At 41.5% G+C, this 21,787-nt stretch overlaps 1 protein-coding gene and 1 pseudogene across 1 annotated transcript; both read right to left on the minus strand.

The window, feature by feature from the left end:
* Positions 1 to 4,295: 4,295 nt before the first annotated feature.
* LOC141567104 (pancreatic progenitor cell differentiation and proliferation factor pseudogene) lies at positions 4,296 to 7,499 on the minus strand (annotated as a pseudogene).
* A 2,526-nt stretch (positions 7,500 to 10,025) lies between these two features.
* Positions 10,026 to 20,259, minus strand: LOC109455209 (uncharacterized). The gene is made up of 4 exons (XM_088798367.1): positions 19,871 to 20,259; positions 15,110 to 15,218; positions 13,581 to 13,744; positions 10,026 to 11,718 (listed from the first exon to the last, which is right to left on the minus strand). The coding sequence occupies exons 1-3, from the start codon at positions 20,131 to 20,133 to the stop codon at positions 13,640 to 13,642; spliced, it is 477 nt and encodes a 158-aa protein (XP_088654493.1). The 5' UTR covers positions 20,134 to 20,259; the 3' UTR covers positions 10,026 to 11,718; positions 13,581 to 13,639.
* Positions 20,260 to 21,787: the final 1,528 nt, after the last annotated feature.

The raw sequence follows: 21,787 nt of genomic DNA on the forward strand, positions 1-21,787 counted from the left end.
GTATGCAACATAATGATTTGATATATGTATTTATTGCAAAACAATTACTGGAAAGAGATTTTAAAACAGTTCACAATCTTGGTAACTTTCCTTTTCTGTTCTGTAATCAGATTCTCTGTCTTCTTGACTCTCACATACTAAATGTTTACTTCCTCTGATTATACATTTATACATGGATTCTTATCCCACACTGTGGAAGATCACAACAAGATTACATTCAGATGCTAATCTACCTTGTTACCTGTTCCCCGATGCCATGGCCCACTCATTCACATTCAGGTTCTGCTCACCCCGAGGCCCCCACACATCCAGTTTTGCACAGATGCAGCTGGAACCCCGGGAGGATGCTGCAAGTAGTTTTCTGGCTAAGACCCACTCCTAAACTTGGCCTGCTCCCACTGCTCATTGTTTAATTCTACAGGAGCATTGTTCAAGGGTCTTTTGTGAACCAGAAGTGTGGATTTGCTCCTGATGTCTACGTAAACACTCTCCCCTGAATGAGGCTCAAGTGTAAGGTATCCCTACTGCAGAAAGCATCCTGCAGAAAACTCCCGCATTCCGGCTCACACTGCCTTGCAAGCCAGAAGAAAGGAGCAAAGTGTTTCTGATTCCTGGCAAAAACAGAGCCGAATCTCATCTGAGGGATACTTTTTTTTTTTTTTTTTTTTTAACTAACTGTGGTTTTTTGAATATTTATTTTCAACAATCAGCTACTGCCAGGGGCTCCTAAGCCCCCTGACCTGATCGTCAAGCAGAGTCAGTACAGTATCTTGATGTCCCTTTACTTCCCACGTGCTCCAAAGTAGTCTGATACTCGCTGTACCAGGTGGTATAGTGGCTCCTGCTGGGCCACTCCTGGTCCTGTGCTTATTATCTGGAGTTTCAAGCCTAGTGATCAGCAGGGGAGAGTCCTTCCAGAGCAAGTCGCATTGGCTTTGACCCAGAGGCAGTCTGAATGAACATAGTGACTTCAATGGAAGAAGGGAATTCCAGATTAGATCATTTGTAGAGAAAGTTAAAGCAAAAAAGGATAAACATATTTTGAATACTGTTCAGTCCCTATCTCAACTAGGTTAAAAAATTAGTTATACACAAAAAAGGATCTGAAAATATTTACATTAAAATGTTGACAAAGGTTTTCTCTTAATGATGGGATTACAGCTGATTGTTCCTCTTTATATCCTTTTGTATTGTACCAGTCGGTAGGTATTACCTTTTCCTTTTGAAATTGTTTTTAAATCACAAAAATAATACAGGCTCACTGTAAAATCTTTCAGTCACACAGAAAAATACTTATAAAAAGTGAAAGTGCCACTTTACCCTAAAGGTCAATATTAGTCTCCTCCCAGGTTTATAACCATTAATAAAAGTTTACTGTGTGTGTGTGTGTGTGTGTGTATTTATATTTATATATTTAAATAAAAATACACATATTTAAACATATGATCAGTTTTTTTTTATCTTAACACTATGTATTAAAGACTTCAATGTCAGCTCTGCCTCATTCTTTTAAATTTCTGTTTAGTATTTTGTGGAATTAACGTATTGTAATTTGACTAAATGTTCTCATTACTGAATACTTAGGTCATTTCAAATGTTCTGAAATTACAAAATATACTGCATTCAAATTGTTGTATGTATTTTCCTGTATACACGTGTATTTTTAAAAAACTGTTTTTTAAATTTATTTTTTAAGTGTGTTTTTCCAGGACCCATCAGCTCCAAGTCAAGTAGTTGTTTTAATCTAGTTGTGGAGGGCGCAGCTCACACTGGCCCATGTGGGGCTCGAACTAGCAACCCTGGTGTTACGAGCTTCACACTCTAACCAACTGAACTAACTGGATGCCCCCACATGTGTATTTCTTTAAGATCAATTTAGAGAAGTAGATTTATAGGCCAGAGATATACCCACTTAAATTCTGGATAGAATTTGCTAAACTTGCCTTACAAAAGCCTTTACCAATTTATTTTCTGCTCAACAAGAAAATAGAGCGCTCATTCTTCTATAGCTTTGCCAGTCATGGATATTACTGGATGTTTACATTCTGCCCCCCCAATTATATTATGTTGTTTTAATTCACATTTCTCTGATTACTAGCAAGGACAGTATCTTTTCATACCTTTATCGGACATTTAAGTCTCTTCTGTAAATTACATGTTTATTATCTGTGGGGGAGAAAAAATAATTTCTCTTCTACCTTTCTAAGTTCTTCTGGCTGGATTAATAATCAAATTAACATTAGACAGATTAACAGAAAACGACCATTTATTATACACGTACATATGGGAGTTCTATAAGAACATGAGTCCTAAGGACAGAAGGCGCGATTAAGGCTTATACACCATCTTGAGCTAAGGAGAAGAGGGTAGGGATGTGACTTGGGACTTCAAAGGGCAGGAAGGCAATTCACATGGAGATGGAAAAAGCAAATGTTTGGTAGATAAATGTTTGCTGGGCCTTCTTTAACAATGCAGAGAGGACTTGGATCAAACAGGCCTTGCTAGGTTCCTCTTTATAACGTTTAGTTCATAATAAACTACAGTTATCTATGATGATAGCACCTTCTTGAGGCAGACCCTCTATCTAAATTCTTGTAGGCAGGTAGGAGGAAGTTCAAAGTTTCCAAGTCTTTCGTTTCTTAAATATAATCAGCTTAAAATAATCAATATCCCAAAAGGCGTATTTTGGGGTGGCAAACTCTGCTTCCTCTCATTCTGTTTACAATTTGTCATTGTCTGTTCTTTATTGATAATATATTCTGTGTATTAGTGATTCGGCTGCGTAAATGCATTTCAAATATATATATTCTCAATTTATCACTTGTCTTTTAATCGTGTGTGTGTGTGTGTGTGTGTGGTTAGTTGCATAGAAGGTTTTAAATTTTATGCAATAAAAACAGTCAAAATTTTCCTTCATGGTTTCTGGGTTTCATTTCATGCTTAGAAAAATTTTCCATTATAAAACTGAGTTTGTGTAATATTTTCCTCTAATACTTATTGTTTCTTTTTTTTTTTTTAAAGGGGAACAGGACTTTATTGGGGAGCAGTGTGTACTTTCAGGACTTTTTTCCAAGTCAAGTTGTTGTCCTTTCAATCTTAGTTGTGGAGGGTGCCGTTCAGCTTCAAGTTGTTGTCCTTTCAGTCTTAGTTGTGGAGGGCGCAGCTCAGCTCCAGGTCCAGTTGCTGTTGCTAGTTGCAGGGGGCGCAGCCCACCATCCCTTGTGGGAGTCGAACCAGCAACCTTGTGGTTGAGAGGATGCGCTCTAACCAACTGAGCCATCTGGGAGCTCAGCGGCAGCTCAGCTCAAGGTGCCGTGTTCAATCTTAGTTGCAGGGGGCGGAGCCCACCATGCTTTGCGGGACTTGAGGCATTGAACTGGCAACCCTGTGATTGAGAGCCCACTGTCCCATGTGGGAATCGAACTGGCAGCCTTTGGAGTTAGGAGCACGGAGCTCCAACCACCTGAGCCACCGGGCTTGCCCAATACTTATTGCTTTTTATATTGTACTCTTAAATGTCTGGAATTTTTATTTGTATATGGTGTGAGATAGGATATAACTTAATTTGTAAATATTTAGTTGCCCAATACTATGCACTCAATATACATTACAATTCACTGATTTGAAAACGCCATCTTTATCATAAACTAAATATTTTCAGATATACACAGAGTCTGTTTTGGGGCTTTTATATTCATTCCATTTATCTGTCTATTCCTGCAGTGATACCATATTGTGTAAATAACTGTTGCCTTTTACTATGATTTGTTATCTGATAAGACAATTCTTCTTCTCATTATGGATCATTTTTTAAAAATGTTCTTTGTTGTGCTCATGTATTTTCAATTCAAACAATCCTGAGAATCAGATAAGCTTGAAGATGATGATATAATCATTCCAATAGATGTCAGAAAAACATTTCATGAAATTGAACATCCACAATATGGAATATTATGCAGTTATTTAAAAAAGATTAAAAAAGAGAGAAAGAAAGAAGGAAAGAAAGAAAGAAAGAGCTATTTGTATCTGAATGGAAAGATTGCCAACACAAATGAACAAAGCAATAGAACAATGCCTATCTTATGAATCTCTTGAAGTGAAAAAATAAAAGTTATTTACATATACATCTGTGTATGAAAATATATATACATATGAATTCAAAAACAGGTCTGGATAGATACACATTTAACTGTCATGTTTTTTTTCTGGGGAGGGCAATAGGAGTGTACTGGATACTATGGGGTGTTATCCAGATGCCTCTTTAGGAAGGACCACAGCTCTTCACCAGATGCCAGGAATGTCTGCTGACAGTTTATGCAGAGTGCACGGCCAGGCATTGCCTTCAACTACACGTTTTTTCCAAGTTTTCAACTGCTGCTTTTCCAAGTTTAAGACCCTTCTTAGGGACAGATTGCGGTCAATGACTGGTTTTATGCAGGACAAACACATACCACCTTTGCCTCAATTTGGGACAGTTCTGTAAGGCCATACTAGCTTCAGAACTCCATAAGGGATTGCTGCAGCCTCTGTGGCAATTGCAACTGCTTTGCAACTTAACTTCTCTCTACATGCATAATCTTGCTCTTTTCAATCCCTTGCAAGTGTTGTTTCTGAGAATACTTCCCAATAAACCATCTGCACACAAATTTGTCTCAGAGTCTATTTCCTGGGGTACCAGGCCTACAATGGGCAATAAATTATTGGGTGGTTGAGGAAAGGTGGGTGGGTTTTTCACATTTTGCTCTCTTATGTAAACTTGAATAATTTATTTATAAGAATCTATTGTATAATTTTAAATGTGTGTTTGAATATTACCATTAAGTAGAAAATATAACAACAATATTGAGCTAACTTTTAAAAAAGAAATTCTAACGCCCTGAACATCTTTCCCATTTCCCACCCAGTAGTCTCACTACCGTAGCATGTCATTTCATTTTTACCTACTTCCCTGAGTGGGGATCACACACAGTCATATTTTTGCCTAGCTTGTTGTGTAGGAAAGAACCATATAGTGATGCAAAGATTTCTCAAAGAGGTGGGGTTTTCAGCACTCTATAAAGATAAAAAGGCAAGGCAGAGTTTAACCAGAGGGGCATTCAGAGAACTCTGAGTGCCTTTGTCTCAGCCTTGGGTCCAGAGCAGGTGAGTTAGTTGTATTCCTTGAAAAAGGAAATTTCTGGAGGAAGTTTGCTTAATATCATGTGGCCTCTGAGCCAAAGCACCAAGACTCCAACCTAGGGTTCGAAGCTCCAGATTCCTAGTGCAGTGTTCTTTCCACCAAAGAAAGTCACCATTTTCTGGCTGCTTGCTTTTTATTTTTCACTTGGTGCAAGGCCCACAGTTACCCAGTGGTAGGAAGGCTCATGTGTGGCTTGGGTGGTAAGGAGTGAGGCTCTCTCAAGTTCCTTTTTGGTGTTTTGCTGTTTTGATATAAAAGAACCCAACTGCTTCTGCTTGCTGCACCCAGCCTAGTCTATGGGGTAGGGTAGAGTGGGGATGAGGAGGGGGAAGGGGAAAGGGAGGGCCTCAAAAGAGGCTAGAACCTCTGGAAATCTGGTGGCTGGTGGTGGCCACTCAGGATAGAGGGTCGGCATTGGCTTTGCTGGGCTGGCCATCAGGCTGCCTCCTTGTGGCTTCCCAAACTAGGTCACAGGTGATCTATGCTGCTGGAGGCCTGGGGAGATGGCGAGTGCTCTGTTGACTCCAACACTGTGGCCATGAATGGGAGAATGGACTTCCCGAAAAAGAAGCTCGCCCACCAGTGACCCACTCACCCTTGGGGAGTCCGGGGTGGTGGGGTATGGCTTCCCCAGGGTACTCGACACTTCCACAGGAGCTGTTACTGAACGTGGAAGCCAGGTAGCGCCGGTAGAAGTCTTGGATGGCCACAAACAAGCTGCTGGAGGGGATGGCTGCCATGCTTGTGGGCTGGCGGAAACCTCAGAGGCAACCCCTTGCGGTCTACTATGCGCAATCTTGGGTAGCTGGGATGGGGCACTATGTCATGGAGCCCATTTGCAGAGGAGACCATGGGAGGCCACTCCACGACCAAGACACACGGTCAAAAGTCGCCATTTGCTAAAAACTTTAATGTATTATTCTCTGATTAGGATAGTCCTCCCTATGAGCACAGCGGGCTTCTATTCTCTGACAAGGGCAGAGGAAATCTTGTCCTTGGAGGGGAAGGGAATAGGGAAACCTGTTTACAGCTATGCTAGTCTGTGGTCACCCTGAGGAAGTTGCTGTGGTCTTCCGTTGCTCAGGAGGCCCTTCCTCCCCCAACTTTTCTCCAGAGTTCTATTTTCAAGTTTCTCTGGGGACTGGTCTCCAGAAGCTGTAGGGAAACACTGTCACATTAGTTATTCTCACACACATCAATGAAACTCCCCATTTAGGAGTCTGGATCTGAGGTTGGCCAATGAACAATTAACCACAAGTTGGGTGGTTGGAAACTTCCCTCAAAAATGAGGAACTTAAAAATTGAAGAGTCTGTGCTTGTTGATACAACTGTGCTTTATTCTGCTCCAAACAAACCTCACTGGAACCCTAAGTGTAGAAAATAACAAATGTTAATGAGGATGCAGAGAAATTTGAAGCTTTGCACATTATTGGTGGGAATGTAAGATGTTAACAGCCACTTCTGAGTATATACCCAAAAGAACTGAAAGCAGGATCTGGAAGAAATATTTTCATATCCATGTTTATAGCAGCATTATTCACAATAGCTAAAACACGGAAGCAAACCAGTCAGTGTCCATTCGTACAATGGACTATTCTTCAGCCTTGAAAAGGAAGAAGTCCTGTCACATGCTATAGCATGGATAAACTTTGAGGACATCATGCCATGTGAAACAAGCTAGTCAAAAAAGGACAAATACTGTATGATTTCACTTATATGAAGTATCTAAAATAGTTGAACTCATAAACAAAAAGTTGAATGATGGTTGCGGGAGTGGTGATAGAATGGAGCGTTGTTTAAAGTTTCGGTTTTGAAAGATGAAAAAGTTCTGCAGATTGGTTGCACAACGTGAATATACTTAACACTACTGAAATGTACACTTAAAAATGGATAAGATGGTAAATTTTATGTAACGTGTAATTTAAAATTAAAAAATATAAAACACTAAATGAACAGGTCAAAAAGCAAATCAGATATAACTGAAGACTGAATTAATAAACTAGAAGATAAATCTGCAGAAATTATTCAGACGGCAATACAGAGAAACAAAGATAAACAAGAATGATTCAGTGAGAAGTTCTAACATATAAACAACTGGATTTGAGAAGAAAAGAATAAAGAAAATGGAAAAGAGATATTCAAAGACAAAATGCCTGAGAAATTTCCAGAATCCATGAAAAATATGAGTCCTCTGATTCAGAAATCAGAATGAATCTCAAAAATAAAAATAAGTAAAAATTTAAAAATAAATCCACACCTATAATCGTTTTAGGAAAGCTACAGAAGATTAAAGACAGGGAGACTGTATTAAAAGCATCCAGAGAACAACCTAAATGAGTAACTAACTACTGAAAGCAGTAGGTGAATGGGTAAATAATAGTGGCACATCAATATAATGCATACACTGTACATCAACACATGGAATATTTAGTGATAAAAAGAAATGAGCTACCAACTCATGAAGAGATATGGAAGAAACTTAAATGCATACTAGTAAGTGAAAGAAGCAATCTGAAAAGGCTACATACTGTATGATTCCAAGTATATGACATTTTAGAAAAATGTGAAAAAATTCTGCAAAACTTTGGAGATGGTAAAAAGATCAGTAGTTAGCAGGGGTTATTGGGAAGGGAGGGATGACTAGGTGGAACCCAGGATTTTTAGGGCAGTGAAACTATTCTGTGTGATACTATAATGGTAGATACATAGCATTATACATTTGTTCAAACCCATAGAATGTACAAGATCAAGAGTGAACTCTGATGCAAACTATGGACTTTGAGTGATAATGATGTGTTAATGTAGGTTCATCAATTGTAACAAATGTACCACTCTGGTGAAGGATATTGACAGTGAGAGAAGCTGTGTGTTTATAGGGTTCAGGGGGTAAATAGGAACCCTCTGTAATTTCCAATCAATTTTGCTGTGAATCTAAAACTACTCTAAAAATTAGATTTCTCGCCTTTTCCAGCTTGTAGAGGCTGCCTGCATTCCTTGGCTCATGGCCCCCTTCAAGCTTCAAAGGCAGCAATGGTAAGTCGAGTTCTTCTCACACAGCATCATTCTGATGTTTCTTCTATCTCCTTCTCTGACTCCGACTGAATCTCTCTTCTGCCTCCGTCATCCACTTTTAAGGACCCTTGTGATTACATTGGGCCCACCTGAATGAATAACCCCGAATCTTCCTGTCTTTAGGTCAGTTCTATTAGTCACCTTAATTCCATCTACAATCTTAATTCTCCTTTGCTGTGTAATCTAATACATTCACAGGTTCTGGGGATTAGGACAGGGATATTTTTGGAGGGGCTGTTATTCTGCCTACCACAGAAGGTAAGGAACTCCCCTTGAACATGCAGCATCAGCAGCAGAGCTTGGATTTGAACTCTGGCTGTCTGGTTCCAAGACTGACATTTTTAATCGCTATGTTATGCTTCCTCTACAAATGTACTAAGTCATAGGGTTGGGATAGCTTATTATGACTGGCATAAAACATCCCTCCAGCCTCCTTCTTCCACTGATTTCAAAAGGTATAGTGAAATTCTCTATTACAGTTTGGCTTCCCACAGTATGCTATTGTGTCTCAATCTGGAGCTAGCTGGCTTGGGTTCAAATTCCAGCTAGGCCACTTACTTGCTATATTATTTGGGCAGGTTATTAAAGTTCTCTGTGCCTCAGTTTCCAGAATGTAATATGAGGAAATAACAGTATTTATTCCATAAGGATTTTTAATAATTGAAATGTTCATAGCAAGTGTTATGTGTTAGCCAGGATTATTATTATTTCTGTATATTCCTAAGGGATCACCTGGCCCGGTTGGCTTATCTTTCATCTGTGGTCACCAAATGAAGCCATCACATAGGGACAGCCTGCCACAAAGAACACAAATTTTAATAGAAGACAAATGGCCTGTTACAGTGACCACCAGCACGAGTATAAAGATTCATGGCAAATTTTTCTCAGAGTAAGTACCAGAATGAACTTGATTTCTTAAAAAAAAAAAAAAAAATCTGTTAACTTGTATAGCATTTTTGGAAGAACAACTGACATCTTTCCAGCTTTGGTGCTTTGTCATCTTTTTAAACATTTTAAATAGACTATTTTGCAGAACAGTTTTAGACTCATGTAAAAATTGAGGCGATAGTACAGAGAGTTCCCGCACACTCCACTCAAATTTCCTTTATTAGTAGTATCTTAGGTTAGTATGGTACATTTGTTCCAATTAATGAACCAATATTGCTAAATAATAATTAACTAAAGTCCATGCTTTATCCAGATTTCCTTAATTTTTACTTAATGTCCTTTTTCTGATCCAGAATCCCATTAAGGATTACAATGAATTGTTACATCTCCTTCGGCTCTTCTTGGCTGTGAGAATTTCTCAGACTTTCCTTGGTTTTGATGACACTGACAATTGTGAGAACCAGTCCCTTTTATACAATGTTCTTCTATTGGAATTTATCTGATGTTTTTCTCATGGTTAGACATTATAGGCATTATAGGTTTTTTGGAGAAAGGCCATAAAGTTCCATATTCATCACATCATATCAAGGTGCACACTTATCAACATGAGTTATCACTGTTGATACTGACTTGATCAGCTGGCTGAGGTCGTCAGGTTTCTCTACCTGACTTTTTCTCGCACACACTAAGGGCTCAGTAAATACTTGCTGAATAGACTCACTCCACCTGAAAAAAAAAAGTTACTCTTTCTCCTTCTTTCCATACTGTACTCTTTCGAAGGCAGTCATTGTTCCCAACACACACTTAAGGCATGGGGAGTTATGCTCCAGCTCCTTAAGGAGTGTACTAGTTTCCTAGGGTTGTATAACAAAGTACCACAAACTGGGCGGTTTAAAATAACAGAAATTTATTCTCTCACAGGTCTGGAGGCAAGAAGTGTGCAATCAAGGTGTCAGCAGGCCTATGTTCTCTCTGAAGCTTCTAGGGAAGGATTTGATCCATGCCTCTGGTGCTGCCTTGGCCTTCCTTGGTTTGTAGATGCATCACTCCAATGACTGCATCCATTGGCACAAAGTGTTCTCCTTCTGTTGTCTTCGTCAACGGCCTTCTCCTCTTTTTATAAGAACACCAATTATGTTGGGTTGGGGCCCACCCTAATGACCTTACCTTGATTCCATCTGCAAAGACCCTTTTTCCAAATAAGGTCACGACTACCAGTGTCTGGAACTTTAACATGAATTATTTGGAATTCATCTGCAGAAGAAATGTATTTCTCTCCCCTATTTATTCATGTATTTGTTTATTCATTTACCCGTTTATTTAATATCAGTTTGAACTACCACTTTGCTATCCAGAAGTTGTTTTGGGATTTTCTGCATAGACAATCATATCATCTGTAATTTCTTCCCAATCTGCATACTTTTTACTTACTTTTCTTGTCTTATTGTGGTAGCTAGGACTCCTAGTACAATGTTGAACAAGAGTGGTGAAAAGCCATGCGAGAGAAGACATCCTTGCTTTGATCCCAATTTTAGGGGGAAAGCATCCAGTTTCTCACTAGTAAGTATGATGTTAGCTGTAGGGTTTTTTTGCCCATTTGGACAATCTCTGTCTTTTAGTCTGTGTATTTATTTACACCATTCACATTTTAAAACTATTTTTAAAACATACTTATTTTTTAGAGCAGTTTTAGGCTTACAGCAATATTGAGCAGAAAATGCAGAGTTCCTGGATATTTTCTCCCAGTTTGAGGCTTGTCTTCTCATTCTCATGAGACAATTCACATTTAAAGTGATTAATGATATTACTAGATTAATGGCTACCACATTTGTAACTGCTTTCTACTTGCTGTACTTGTTCTTTATTTCTTTTCTCCCCCTTCTGTCTTCTGTGGTTTTAATTGAGCAATTTATATGATTCCATTTTACACTGATGTCTTTTTGAAGAAAAGTTTTGCTTTTATTGGTTACATTAGTGGTTCTCAGCTGACAGTGATTTTGCTTCCTTGGTGACATCTGGTAATGTCTGGAGACATTTGCGGTTTTCATGACTGTGGGCGTATTACTGGTATCTAGTAGGTAGAGGCCAGTGATGCTGCTAAACATCCTATGATGCATAGTACTGTCTCCTCCAGCAAAGAATTATCTGACCCAAAATGTCAATTAGTGCTGCTATTGGCAAACACTGAATTAGATATAAAGAACCAATGTATATTTGTCAGGAAAGGCTGGGTTAAGGTTATAAAAAAGATCGCCCAAATCTTACTGATTTGGAGCTACTCAATTCAAGGATGCAATCTTACCAATGCACCTGGAAGTAGGGGAACTAAAAGTATTTGATGAAGAGCATTAATGGCTGCCATACAATAAAACAGTATTTTTCCTATGATTTCCCAAGAAGCTCAGAACTAAGTTTTATATGCAATAGCAATAGCTTTAGTGTTAGTTCAGGTCTTCCAATAAGTCGGTGCCAAGACAGGGATACACCCCAAGAGAATTACGGGGAAAAGACATGGGAGGGAAAATGGATAGGATGCTGAAGGAGGTTGTGAGAGCATCAGGCCGTGATGTAGGTCTAACCTGTGTGGAGAAGAAAGGAGGAAGGAAGTTTAGACAGGAAGTCTCGAGTGCAGTGCAGTTCAAAGAAAGTTCTGGCTGTGCCAAGAAGGAGTCTTTGAGCCAAAGTTGCCTGTCAGAGGAGCTCCACATCTCCTGGGTACAGGCTGCCCTAGTGTCCCTGCTGTGCTCAGCCGTCAATTGTGAGCAGCCTGTGGGAAGTCGTGATGGTCAAACACTCCTGCAGATGGAGATCTGAGAGGCACATTCTCGTGGCCACTCCAGCTACCCCCTGTTCTGCTTTTCCACACAGGGCAGCTGATCTCTGGGTTGCAACTGGTACTTGTCCTCTCTTCCTTCACTTTTTACTCTGATTGTCCCTCATCTAATTGTCCCTCACCTCTGCAGGCTGTAGCCTACCTGGTGGTTTGACCCTTGGTAATCATACCCGTCTCAGGCTGGGGTTGCTACACATGACCATTTATAGTTAAGAGGCAAGGGAGTACCAGGGGGCACTGAACTGGATCACCTGGGTTTCACGTGTGTTCCCCTTGTCCATTGCATAAAAGCAGCTCTACCTCCTTCTGCTGATCAGGGTCAATTACCCTTGCTGCCTCTCATTGACAGGACCCTGGCGAGGAGCTGTAGCTTGCAGTTCAATGGGACCCTTATTGTGTCCCCTGGCAGGAGTGCAGTCCCTTTCAGGACCAGAATTTCCAACCTTGCAGAGCCCAGAGCTGCAGGCATGGGAAGCACAAAAGTGGGTCTTGGGAGTGACAGTAAATGGGCCACTCCTGTCTGCCCTTTGGTTCCAAGTCCCAGGTTGTCTTTCTGGTCTACTGTAGACCACCTTCTTCTCTGGCTTAGTTGACTTATTTTCTCTTGGCAATCTGTACCCAGCGCACTTTGCAGCTCCCCTGCCTTGTCTCTTATAACTCAGTCTCCCACTTGGATTAGTTTTGCCTCCTCCCATTGCCTCTAAGTCCCTGAGGGCCTTCCCAGAGGGGGAAGCCTCATTGATTCTTCAGGGCCATGGCTGGGCTAAGAAGAGCTGGGGAAACTCAGACCAGCACCTGCCCAAGATCTTACCTAGGTCTAGTGTTACCAAATGGATCCACAGGTTTTGTCCAGACAAAATGTCATGAGACAATACACATCACAAGAATAGGGCAGGGGCAGACAGGTGGCTCAGTTGGTTAGAGCGCGAGCTCTGGGCAACGGGGCAGCTGGTTCAATTCCCACACGGGCCAGCGAGCTGTACCCTCCGCAACTAGAGTGAAGTCAATGAGCTGCCACTCAGCTCCCAGGTGGCCAGATGGCTCAGTTGGTTGGAGCACAGGCTCACAACCACAAGGTAACCGGTTCGACTCCTCGACTCCTGCAAGGGAAAGTGGGCTGCGCCCCCTGCAACTAACAATGGCAACTGGACCTGGAGCTGAGCTGCGTCCTCCACAACTAAGATTGAAAGGACAACAACTTGACTTGGAAAAGTCCTGGAAGTACACACTGTTCCCCAATAAAGTCCTGTTCCCCTTGCCCAATAAAATCTTAAAAAAAAAAAAAAAGAATAGGGCAGACTTTTGGAGGAGGGACACTCATTGATGAGTTTATCTCTCTGTCTAATCTTGCTATGCTAATGCTTTGGTTAGAGTGTGGTTTTTTGATAGGATATATTGAGAGCCCTGCCAGGGCTGGTTGTTTCATTTGTTGTTTGTTTTGAATGGTTAATTATTCATAGCGTTCAAAATCCACACGGCATAAAATAGTAGTCAATGAAATGTCTTCCTCCTACCTCAATTTTCCAGCCACCCCAGATCCCCTTATTAGGCGCAACAAATGTTTTCAATTCTTCCAGATATCATAACACATACATTAAAATTTTTTACCCAGGTGGTAACATACGATACACATGGTTCTGAACCTTTTGTGTATGGTTTTAAAACATCTAACAGTGGGGCTGGCCGGTTGGCTCAGTTGGTTGGAGCGTGATGCTGATACCACCAAGGTTGCCGATGCGATGCCCGCGTGGGCCACTGTGAGCTGCGCCCTCCTTAAAAACAAACAAACAAACAAACAAACAAACAAACAAAAATCTAACAGTGTATCTTAGAGATCATTTCAAATCAGTACCTGAAGAGATTCATCATTCTATTTTTACTGGTCTGCTGTGCATATACATGTGCGTGCGTGTGAATGTACCGTCATTTATTGAACCCGTCTACCAACTGATCGACATTTAGTAATTTTCTAATTGTTTGAAATTACATTATTGTGGTGAATAAGTGTATCTCCAGGTATGTGACAACATCTGTAAAATAATTTCCTAGTGGTACAATCGCTGGGTCAAAGCGTATTTACATTTGTCATTTGAGAGACAATTGTCAAATCAACTTCCATATAGATTGTACAAGTTAGCCTTCTGCCCTCAACGTCTCTGTTTCCCCAGAGTTTTGCCAACACAAGGCATTAACAAACCTTTTAATCTTTTCCAATATGAATGGATCAGACTAGTATCTCAATGTTATTTTAATTTGTATGAATATTAGCCATATGAAATCGTTTGTTTTTTAGGTAGAAGTAATTGTCGAATATCAGCAATTTTATGTGGTTTTATTCCTCTCACTGTGAGACTGAAAAAAATTTAATTTTAAGAGTCTTTTATCTATAACTTTCTTTTCACAGCTTTTGTTGTTTTTTAATTTGGGGGTTGGTCTTTATTGATTTATAGGAGCTGTTTCGTAGTAGAGAAATTAAGCTCTTATTCTGTTGTATGAATTGAAAATGTTTTCCCAGTTGTTATTTGTCTTCTGAATTTGCTTATAGCAGTTTTTACAATCAAGTATTTTTAAAAACTTTATTTAGTTGAATTTATCAGTCTTTTATTTTGTGGCTTTTGAATTTAGGCTATAGTTAGAAATGCCCTTTTTTTCCTCTTCAAAGTTATATGGGAATTTTGTTGTCATTTCTTCTCATACTGTGGCAGGTATAGTGGATGAAGTCAGGTCTGCTGTCAGTCATTTCAGGAATGGGCTGCTCTGGGACTGAAAACCTCAGCAGCAAGGGATCTGCCTCTCTTCATTTAAACTCTATGGACTTCAGGATATTGACGGGGTAGGTTCTGGGTATGTGGGATTAATATGATCCTCTGCATAAGGGTGGGTTGGGGGCCAAGATTTATGGGAACCAGATAAGAAACATCAGTGGGTATGTCTGATGGGACAAAGGAAGCCCTTAGGCTCAGTTAGCCACGAAAGAATCAGTAGGTCTTAACCAGGCCTAATTTCCAAGCTCTTGTGTTTGTTCTAAATTAACCAGAACAAGCTGCTTCAGCCCAGTTCGGAGCACTAGCAGAGACCAAATGATAGGAGCCCTGGGATTTGCACATACAATTGTCTTGCAGGCCCATGAAGCTCACCCTCCAGAGCTGTGACGTGGCATCACTCCAAGGGTCTGCTCCATCACATTCTTTCCTTTCTTCTTGTTTGGGAGTTTCAGAGGTGCCTGTCCCATCATCTCCTCTTTCCCTTCAAAGGAAATGCATGTCACACCTTGTCCTATACTGGGCACTGAGGGTAGAGAAAATGCAGCAGAGTCTGATGGGGTTCTGCCTCCAGGAGCTCACTGCTACGAGAGGGCATCTCCTCTGGGGTCCCCAGAGCAGCCCCTTTCCCTCTCAAATTCTTCAGGACTCTTATTGTAAAGTCCTGGGCTTTTGTTTCTTTTCTTTTTTCTTTTTTTAATTGAGGAATATTTTACATACAGTAAAATGCAAAAATCTTAAAAGAGTTTTCTGACTTTTGATAATGCATACACCCTTGTCATCCAAAGGCCAATCAAGATCTGGAATGTTTCAGTCACTACAGAAAATTCCCTGGTGACACTTTCCATCCAGTTACTGTTCCCTGCCGCCAATCCATTGGTCTGCTTTCTATCACCTTAGCTTAGTGTTGCCTGTTATAGAACTTTAAACAATGGAACTCTTTTTGTACTAGCTTCTTTCACTTAGAATAATATTTTTGAGATTCATTCATGTTGTTACCTACTAGTTCATTCCTTTTTATTGTTGACTGGGAGATGTAAGTTCATTGTAGTGGGCTCCTGGAGGCAGAATACCATCTGAATAGTTGAGAAGTCATATCACAATTTGTTTATCCACTAGTCTGCCAATGGACATTTGAGTTGTTTCTAGTTTGGGGTTATTACAAATAAAGTTGCTATCAGCATCTGTGTGCAATATATGAGGACATATATTTTATTTCTCTTGGGTAGTACCTAGCAGTAGATTTGCTAGGTCTACATTTAGGTATATGTTCAACTTTATTAAAACACACACACACAACCAACCAAACTGTATTCCAAAATGATTATGCCATTTTACAGTACCACTAGCCGTGTATATGAGTTCCAGTTGCTCCACATTTTTACAAATGTTTGGTGGTGCCAGTCTTTTTAATTTTAGCCATTTTAATGGCTATATAGTGGTAAGTCATTGTCATCATGTTGCGTTTTTAACTTAACGCATCTTGGAGATTTTTCCATATCAGCATATGTGCTTCATTAACTTTAATGGCTATGCAATCTTTCACCAGATGGAAACATCACAATTTAACTATTCCTCTGATGATGGACAGTAGGTTGTTTCTATCTTTGACAGTGCTGCCACACCTTGTTCATGAGTCTTTGTGCAAATGTGCAAGTATATCTTTAGGATAAGCTCCTAGAAGTAGAATTGCTGAGTCAAAGGATATGTGCGTTTTAAAATTTTGATTGATACTGACTATTCAGGTAACAGGTCAAATTAGCTGTCATCGGAGGAAATGGGGCTCCCAGAGCTACGTCCTGCCTGGTCCTCCCATGCCACACATCCCAGCATTCCACAGCATTCACCACTTTTTGACATTTGACTTGACTTGCTGATATCGGTCTCAAGATGTCTCTTATTGGCACAATCTTCTAAAATTACATTTTATTCTATAGAATGGATGTACCATAATCTGCATAGTCATCTCCCTATTGTTGGATCTTTATTGACGTTGCTCCAATAGGCAGCTATGCAGATAATCTTGCAAAGAGCATTTTGGTGAACAGGTGAATTTGCAGTTTTGTGCAAACAGTTGCCTAAGCAAATAATAATAGCTAACATTTACAGAGCCAGGCGTTGCTCTAAACCCTTGGTGATGTATTTTCTCAAAAAGCCTATGAGTTGGGTATTATTATTAGCATAATTTTATAGATGTGTAAGCTCAGGCACACAGGTAAATAATATTTCCAGGGTCCTAGAGCTGATCAGGGATGATGGGGCTGGTTAAAACTCAGTCAATCTAGCTCCAGTCAATGGTCCTGACCACTATGCTGAAATGTCTAGCTTGGAGTCCCAGATCAAGGCTTTGGTTCAAAGGGTGACCACATTTAAAAGTGAGATGCTGTCAAATTACTCTCCAAGAAGGCTGTGCCATTCTCTGGTTCCACGAGAGTGAATGTGAAGGCCCTTTTTTCTTCCAAGGAGTATGTCTTTTTCATTTCCATATCTTGGGTGTACGAGATATAGGAATGAAATACCCAGCATAAGGTCCAGCATAAAGCAGGTAGGTACCAGAGGACTGCTGACTAAAGGTTTGGATGAATGGATGAATAAAGGGGGACAGACAGGTGTGGGAAAAGGGTGTTTAGGCATAATCAGAGGGGCCACTATCCAGTGTGGTGTCTGCCTTTAAAACTCATTCATTTAACACAAGTGTGAAGTGTTCCTTATTTTTCGACTCTTTCCTCAGATAACTGCTTGGCTGCCCTCACCCCCCTTTTTTAGGCACCTTCTGAAGTCTCTCCCTCTGATAAGAGAGACCACCCTGTATAAAGCAGGCATCCCCTTTACTCTGCTTTGTTTTTCTCCTTAGCATCTATCCACTTCTGACATCAACTTACTACTTTTTGCTACTGCTGTTTTGTTTATTGTCTGTTTCCCCTGCCTCCCTTTCATGCCCCCACAATAGAAGAAAAATCTCAGATTAAAGACTTAAATGTAAGACCTGAAACCATAAAACTCCTAGAAGAAAACAAAGGAAGTAAACTCTTGGATATTGCCCTTAGCAATATCTTTTTAGATATGTCTCCTAGGGCAAGGGAAACAAGAAAAAATAAACAAATGAGACTATATAAAACTAAAACATTTTTGTACAGCAAAGGAAACCATCAACAAAATAAAAATACAACCTACTGAATGGAAGAAGATATTCACAAGTGATATATCCGATAAGGGGCTAATATCCAAGATATATAAGGAACTCGTACAACCTATCTCCAAACAAACAAACAAACAAACAAACAATCTGATTAAAAATTGGGCAGTGGACCTGAATGGTTCAGATGGCCAACAGACATATGAAAAGATGTTCAACATCACTAATCATCAGGGAAATGCAAATTAAAACCACAATGAGATACCACCTCATACCTGTCATAATGTCTTTCATCAATTCATCAACAAATAACAAGTGTTGCTGAGGATGTGGAGAAAAGGGAACGCACGTGCACTGTTGGTGGGATTGCAAATCAGTGCAGACACTATGGAAAACAGTATGGAGGTTTCTCAAAAAATTAAAAATAGAGCTGCCACATGATCTAGCAATTCCACTTCTGGGCATTTAGCTGAAGAAAATAAAAACACTAATTCAAAAAGATATATGCACCCCTATGTTTATAGCATTACTAGTAATAGCCAAGGTATGGCAGCAACCTAATTATTCATCAATAGATAAATGGATAAAGATGTGGTATGTGTACACACACACACACACACACACACACACTGAAATATTCACCAATGAAAAAAGAATGAAATCTTGCCATTTGCGACAACATGGACAGAACTAGAGGGTATTAAGTTAAGTGAAATATGTCAGACAGAAAAAGACGTATACCATATAATGTCTCTTACATGTGGAATCTAAAAAAACCAAAAATGAATGAATATGCAAAACAGAAACAGACCCATAGATATAGAGAACAAGCTGATGGTTGCTAAAGTGGAGGGAAAAGATTCATAAATACATAAATAATAAAATAAAATGAATAAATACATTAATGATAAAGTTTAACAGAGAGAATAAATAGGAGAAAGAGGATAGACTCATATACGGAAAAGAGTGAGCACAGTAGTGTCAACTCTAGAAAAATTAAATTGGAATACAATTTAATCCTAAAGAAAAAAAAATAAAGTGCACATTCCAATGAGTTCAACAGTTGTACACCCCTGCAAAACCACTGCCACAATAACAATATAGAATATTTCCATCATTCCACGAGTTCCCTTGGGCCCCTTTACAGCCCATCCTTCCCAGGCAACCACTGCTCTGCTGTCATTCCAGATTTCTACTCTAAAAACAAAACAAAACAAAAAGAATATAAATCTCACAATTGCAGGGGATTTGTCTGTTTTGTTCACTCATTTCTCCCCAGTGCCAAAGACATTTCCTGGCATTAGCAATATTTGGTGACTATGGCACCTATTCACTGTTCCAGGAGCTGGCGGTGCAGCAGTCGGCGGGACAGAGAACCCTCCCTCTGGGCCCTACATGAATCCTGCCCGCCGTTGTGAGCCGGGAGAAGCTCTCCCTCCCCTGGGCTCCAAGTCACTTGTCCCTTCTCTAAGAATACTGAAGCTGACGGCTCTCACGGGGCTCGGCCAGCCCGCCCTACAGCGCCCTCTGGCGGGCCCGCGGTTCCCTGAGGCGGGAGTCGCCGTGGGGCGAGGCTGAGCGCGGGCCCTTCCTCCCGCCGGCGCGCTGAAAACCCCGGGAGCTCCCAGGACCGATTCCTCCAGACTCTCGCTCACTTCTGCTTTTGCCCCAGAAGGGAAGGAGGAAGGACGGTTGCGGGGAGGGCGGAGCGCAAGGCGAGGCCCACGGGGAAGGGGGAATGAAGGGTTTTGCAGCCTTCTCCCACGGCGTCAGCCACAAGATATGCTTTTCTCCTCATTTTTGGACGGTCTTGCTTCCCTCCCCCCCCCCCCCCCCCCGCCCAACTCGTCTCATCTTCCGCCCTTCACCCCCCACCCTTCCCGGGGAGGCGAGGGGCTGCGAGGTCAGAAGGCGGAGGCGAGGGCTGTGCCGGTATCCTCCCTGGGACTCATGGCCCCTCGGGCCCTGTACTAGGGGTTTGAGGTCAAAGCATGCAGTACCTCTGTGTTGGGGGTCGAGCTTCTCCACGGCCCGCGGGCTCTAGGAGCATCCACCCGGGCACCGCGTGGATGGACGCCAGTCTCCTCAACCCGCTTGGGAGGGACCAGTCGGCGGCCACGCGAGCAGAGATCAGGGCGCCACCTGGCGGCTGCAGCCCGCAGCCAGCAGCCCGGACGCGCTTTAGGGGACACTGGCCCCTTGGGATACTGGTGTTGGGAGTCTCCTCCTGGGTCCTGTCCCCAACGCAGGATTCCCAGTCCATTTCACTTAGTAACTGGGGGCCTGGATCATTGGAAACATGCACGATAAGGTGGGATAAGGTTTTGAAGAGCTGAGGAATGACAAAAACAGAATGATTCTTCTTGGTGTTGGCACTCAAGTTTCCTGCCTTTACGGATGGAGTGAGGACTCCAAGTGGTCCTCCCTCCTCTCTACACTTCTCTCTGCCCCACACCCCCACTCACCTATATTGTTCTTTTTATCCTGGTTTTTATAAGGCATGTGTGATTATAAAAGGAATGAATAGTTTTTTGTTTTTTTTAAAGGAGAATATGTCTTACCGTTGTTAAAGTCCTCCCCTTCACTGGAACATAGGTTTGTGCTCCCTGGAAGTGCAGGTTTGCTGGTTCTTTATCCTTGATCCTGGCAGGACCGTAGGCCCAGGGTCAAGCCCATCCCCTTCCTGATTTCCTCAGGACTGGTCCACCCACCCCAGGGCTGGAACCACACTGGAGGCAGCTCTAGAATGGGTGGAGTCTGGGGCAGAGGGGAGGCAAGGGATACCAACCCCCAAGGCTTTTCACTTTTCTTGTTGCATAACCTGATTGTATATATATTTTTTGTCCTTGTCAGGTTCTTCCCCACTCAAAGACAATTTTGTTTTATTGTAGGAGGTTTATCTTGATTTATTAGTAGCCCCTCTTAACCAGGGTGAGCCTTTTTTTCAGTTGATGTGAGTTGCTTACAAAGGGCCACATCAGTGATGAACCAATACTCCAAGTCTGGTGACAGCTACCAAGGTTTGTGGTCCATTCTGGTTTAGTCAGGGGTGGCCAGTCCCAGAAATCCATGCTCTAGTAGCAGTAAAGTTAAGCTGTCCTCTTTTTCCACCTTATGTAGTACAAAATTATATTTATTTGTTCCTAATAAATATCTGAAAATACTCAGTTCAACAATTCTGTTGATATCATGCTCCAAAACATGTGTCCTCTTTCAGAGTGCTGACAATCTGTGTGTGTCATGCAGTTTATTCAGGCAGCCCATGGGTGGACAGAGTGGGAACAAGTCTGGGTGCAGAAGCTGAGGTTCCCAGAGATTCTATTCATACGAAGCCCCAGGTCATTGTCTAGTGTGTTGGGCCCCAGGTTTTTGGAGTTCATGAACCTGTGAAGTAGCCTCACAGTTACTGGGGAAACAACATGGACTTGTCACTCATTGCTTTGGATCAGGACATTAGCAAAACCAGATTCTATGATCGGTTCAGGAAAGAAAGGATATTTTAACACCACGAGTCTCTAAATAGATGTTTTCTCATTTCACCAAGGACTGGTGGAATAAGAAGGGACAGCATGGGCCCCAGTGGGCGTCTGGGAGCCCTAGCTGATGCACTTCACAGTGGGCCGACTGCCATGAGCACCCTGAGGCCTCAGTGACAAAGGGGGAACATCCATTCAGGGTGTAAGTCTCTGAAAACACAGACTTCGCAATATCAAACCCATGTTTCACCTGCCCTGTTGGTGGCTAGTCACCACCTCTGGACTTTGGGACCTTCGGGACAGGTCTCTGTCATTGCACTCCCCACATTATTTTGTGGTTCTGACTGCCTACGGAACTGCTAGCTGGCTAAAGACAGGAACCTCCTTAGATCTGGCTTCTGGTTGCCCAGCACACGGCCCACCACTCAGCAGGTACTCAAA

This window comes from Rhinolophus sinicus, chromosome 5 (assembly GCF_057876585.1).
Source record: "Rhinolophus sinicus isolate RSI-liver-muscle chromosome 5, RSI-T2T, whole genome shotgun sequence".
In the NCBI taxonomy this organism is placed as follows: Eukaryota; Metazoa; Chordata; class Mammalia; order Chiroptera; family Rhinolophidae; genus Rhinolophus; species Rhinolophus sinicus.

Excerpts from the sequence above, each read along its gene's own strand:
- LOC109455209 (XM_088798367.1), bottom strand. The coding sequence starts at position 20,133 with ATGGACTGGGAATCCTGCGTTGGGGACAGGACCCAGGAGGAGACTCCC. Across the intron at positions 15,219-19,870 it reads GCTCGACCCCCAACACAGAG|GGAAAGAGGAGATGATGGGA; the intron begins GTACTGCATGCT and ends TTTCCTTTGAAG. Across the intron at positions 13,745-15,109 it reads CCACGTCACAGCTCTGGAGG|GAGGGCGCAGCTCACAGTGG; the intron begins GTGAGCTTCATG and ends TTTGTTTTTAAG.